This window comes from Olea europaea, unplaced genomic scaffold (genome assembly GCF_002742605.1).
Source record: "Olea europaea var. sylvestris unplaced genomic scaffold, O_europaea_v1 scaffold11619, whole genome shotgun sequence".
In the NCBI taxonomy this organism is placed as follows: Eukaryota; Viridiplantae; Streptophyta; class Magnoliopsida; order Lamiales; family Oleaceae; genus Olea; species Olea europaea.
Window position 1 is genome coordinate 36 of NW_019229021.1, and position 3,600 is coordinate 3,635.

Below are 3,600 nucleotides of genomic sequence, written 5' to 3' on the forward strand. Positions count from 1 at the left end.
AATTTATCATCATGTTGCGAGAAAATCCTACATTTTTTTTTTCTGAAAGAGGAAAACCATACATTTAATTATATTCCTATGATCTTGCAAAAATACCCACATATGACAAAATTATTGAATTTTACATATTTAGATGAATTTTCAAAAAATTTCATTTTTTCATTTTTTTATTTTTATATATTTTTTCGCCCGTCCGATTTGATTTTAAACCGCAATTAAAATTCTCAAACCTAAACCAAACTATTTTGACCGGTTTGGTTTGGGTCAAAACTATTTCGTTGACCGGGTTCACGTGGCACCAAACTGACGATTTCTAAAATGCGATTTCGATTCGATTTTCCGATTTTGCGGTTTTTACTTATAGCCTAGTCAATACATTCAAACTCCACTTTGCAAATCATTTCTCTACTGAGGAGAACTCTTTATCTTAAATTGAAGAATTTTTTTCTATAATTTATGCCAATGATTCTGGTTACTTAAGCTATGGGTAGTATTGGAGTTTGATAGATTAGGAATCTTAAAAGAGGATTAAAAAGTTAGTGCCACCATGCATACATGCATACACACACACACACACGCTCGAGCACGTATGTTCGCTCACATATACGCACATTTTTTCTTGCTTTGCTTATAAAAGGCCATACAATTTCCCATTTATGTTCATTCAATGCAATAGTAGTGTAAGAGAAATTAGAGAGTAAGATGGGAGACCAAACTTCATGGAGGATGATGAGTTTAGCTTTCAATAAGATGAAACCCTACTTGGCTATGATATCTTTGCAATTCGGCTATGCCGGAATGTACATTATTACCATGGTGTCTTTGAAGCAAGGGTTTAGTCATTGGATTCTTGTTGTTTATCGTTATGCTGTGGCCACACTAATTTTCGCTCCCTTCGCATTTTTTCTTGAGAGGTTTGTCCACATATATCTAGTCGATTTTTTTTTTCTCTAAATTTGATTCATAGACGCATTACACAAGAGGACAATATATACTTTTTTTAAATTTTTTGTTGATGTATAACAAATTAATTAATCATACTATTGAATACCCTTTTGCAGGAAATTAAGGCCAAAGATGACACTATCAGTGTTTTTAAAGATAATGCTGCCAGCTTTTCTTGAGTAATTCCCTTTAACAATTCTCATAATGTTTGCATATATATTGATAACTTAATGGTGAATATTACACGAGATGGCTCATTTTGTGTACGATCAATTGAACTAGACATGTTTCGTCTACTTATGTCCAATTTAACTTATCAAACATATAAAAAATAATTAAGTGATTGAAAAATTGTTTGGATTTTCGCATTTTTAGGCCGGTGTTGGATCAGAACTTGTACTACATTGGAATGAAGTCCACATCTGCAACATTTGCATCTGCAATTGTCAATGTTCTCCCTGCCATCACCTTCATGATGGCAATTATTTTCAGGTATCAACTTCATTCATCACAGTTAAAACCGATCAAGCCCCGGTGGCCGATTCATGGCACTGCCTAATAATTTCTTTACCTCATTAGGTTGGAGAAGGTAAACCCAAAACAAATGCATAGTCTAGCAAAGATCATTGGAACAGTAGTAACAGTCTCAGGAGCAATGGTCATGACATTTTACAAAGGCCCTATCGTCGATTTCTTATGGTACTCAAAAGGCGGTAGCCACCATCACCATGGACCCACTGCTGACTCGGCCGATCATGAACATTGGGTTGGTGGTACGATCATGTTGATTTCGTGTATTGTAGGATGGTCAGCCTTCTTTATTGTTCAAGTAAGTACTCTCTCTTCATTTTTTTCTTATATAGTCTGTCCGGGAGAGACTTCATGAAGATTTTAATCTAGTTTTTGACTGTTGGAAAGATAGGTTGGTCCCATTTGTGCTTAACTCAACATGAATCCATTTACCAGAAATGCCATTTTCTAATAAATAATAAATTAAATGATACAGAGACACATTAGTCATTTTACTTATTTCAGTAAAAAATGTGGCTCCGTGCACTGACAATACATTGTATTGCGGCATGAAATTCACTAAAAATTCTTCACAAAATCCCTGCCAAATAAGGATTATATTATCATCCAGGTGGAGTGACCTAATTCTCTTATATTTCTTATCTATAATTTGAGCAGAATAAGACGCGGAAGGAATATCCGGCCGAGCTCTCTCTTACATCTTTAGTTTGTTTCATGGGCATGGTAGAAGGTGGAGTGGTGGCGTTGGTAATGGAACGCCATACAAGTGCTTGGGCTATTGGTTTCGACTCGAGACTTCTAGTTGCAGCCTATTCTGTGAGTAAAAGTTGAACTACACTCGATCACATCTTAGTTTATAACTATCATGACTTTATATGACAATTATCGAGAGTCGAGGCTCTTATTATTATTATTATTATTATTATTTTGTTATAGGTTCAAGATAATTCTATGATGTCCATGACAGGGGATTGTTTGCTCAGGAATTGCATATTACTTGCAAGGTACTGTGAACAAGGTACGAGGTCCAGTGTTTGTGACAGCGTTTAGTCCCCTAAGCATGGTAATCACAGCTGTTCTGGGAGCCATTATTTTGTCTGAACAAGTTCACCTTGGAAGGTATATATTCTGCTCATGTCCAATTACTCTCTCTCTCTCTCTCGCACATCAAATAAGCTCGACTAACACATAAATGTATGTAAAGCCTGTTTAGCATAACTTTTGCTTTTGTAGAAGAACTTCTAAAAAAATATATCTTAATTTTTGCTTGAAAACTGATTTTTAAAAGTACTTTCCATTCCATAAGTATTTTTAAAAAATTCATATTAAATTGACTTCCTCTAAAGATCACATGTAGTTAGAAGTACTTTCATAAAATCAACCAATGGTCCAAGAGCAGCTTCTGAATTTCAAAAACTCATTTTGACTTCTCAAAAAGCCATGCCAAATTGACGCGTCCTAGGACAAGGAGTCCACATTTTTTTCTAGGAACCACTAGAACCTGAACCGGACCTAACTGGTGATTTGGGTTTGAGTTTGAAGGATCTAACCGATGATCTAATTTCAAATGTAATCGCAGCTTAATTGGAGCAATCATCATAGTATTCGGACTTTACGCAGTGGTGTGGGGTAAAAGCAAAGACAAGACACCCTCAGACATGTTAACATACAATGAGGGAAAAGCCCAAGAAATGCCTGTGGTGGACAAAAAAACATCAGCCAACGTTTATAATGACAATTTTGAAACTGATGGGAATTCCCATCTTCCTCAGATCAATTCTTTACAGCAAGAGCCATGAAAACTTATGCCCCGTCCCCTCATCCCCCCCCAACGCCACCCCCACTACGCGGGTGAGCTTGTATTTATATGAACTCTTAGTTATTCTACTTTCTTTTATTCTCTGTTCAAAACATCTGTAGTTCGAAGAGAAACCATGCATTTGACATAGAATCAATCAAGTAAGAGTATAATTCAAACTGGATAAACGCAGATAAAGACCATGAAGAACCGTTCACCACTGAAAATAACTGGTTCATAAAAACTAATATGAAGAAAAAACAAGTAGCAATCATCAGTTGGCTGCATTAAAAAATCTGTGCAATGAGAGCAATAAATTGTTTAAA

General features: G+C 35.7%; 3 protein-coding genes across 3 annotated transcripts; all 3 read left to right on the forward strand.

Annotated features, from left to right (window-relative positions):
• The first annotated feature begins 565 nt into the window (after positions 1 to 565).
• On the forward strand, positions 566 to 1,131 carry LOC111373775 (WAT1-related protein At1g21890-like). The gene is made up of 2 exons (XM_022996338.1): positions 566 to 914; positions 1,062 to 1,131. The coding sequence occupies exons 1-2, from the start codon at positions 703 to 705 to the stop codon at positions 1,126 to 1,128; spliced, it is 279 nt and encodes a 92-aa protein (XP_022852106.1). The 5' UTR covers positions 566 to 702; the 3' UTR covers positions 1,129 to 1,131.
• A 155-nt stretch (positions 1,132 to 1,286) lies between these two features.
• Positions 1,287 to 2,526, forward strand: LOC111373773 (WAT1-related protein At1g21890-like). The gene is made up of 4 exons (XM_022996336.1): positions 1,287 to 1,437; positions 1,525 to 1,774; positions 2,134 to 2,292; positions 2,413 to 2,526. The coding sequence occupies exons 1-4, from the start codon at positions 1,355 to 1,357 to the stop codon at positions 2,524 to 2,526; spliced, it is 606 nt and encodes a 201-aa protein (XP_022852104.1). The 5' UTR covers positions 1,287 to 1,354.
• Positions 2,409 to 3,291, forward strand: LOC111373774 (WAT1-related protein At1g44800-like). Its single transcript, XM_022996337.1, has 2 exons — positions 2,409 to 2,595; positions 3,056 to 3,291. The coding sequence occupies exons 1-2, from the start codon at positions 2,537 to 2,539 to the stop codon at positions 3,273 to 3,275; spliced, it is 279 nt and encodes a 92-aa protein (XP_022852105.1). The 5' UTR covers positions 2,409 to 2,536; the 3' UTR covers positions 3,276 to 3,291.
• Positions 3,292 to 3,600: the final 309 nt, after the last annotated feature.

Coding starts and splice junctions, on each gene's coding strand:
- LOC111373774 (XM_022996337.1), top strand. CDS start 2,537: ATGGTAATCACAGCTGTTCTGGGAGCCATTATTTTGTCTGAACAAGTT. Junction 2,596..3,055: donor GAACAAGTTCACCTTGGAAG/GTATATATTCTG, acceptor ATGTAATCGCAG/CTTAATTGGAGCAATCATCA.
- LOC111373775 (XM_022996338.1), top strand. CDS start 703: ATGGGAGACCAAACTTCATGGAGGATGATGAGTTTAGCTTTCAATAAG. Junction 915..1,061: donor TTCGCATTTTTTCTTGAGAG/GTTTGTCCACAT, acceptor ACCCTTTTGCAG/GAAATTAAGGCCAAAGATGA.
- LOC111373773 (XM_022996336.1), top strand. CDS start 1,355: ATGAAGTCCACATCTGCAACATTTGCATCTGCAATTGTCAATGTTCTC. Junction 1,438..1,524: donor ATGATGGCAATTATTTTCAG/GTATCAACTTCA, acceptor TTACCTCATTAG/GTTGGAGAAGGTAAACCCAA. Junction 2,293..2,412: donor TTCTAGTTGCAGCCTATTCT/GTGAGTAAAAGT, acceptor ATTTTGTTATAG/GTTCAAGATAATTCTATGAT.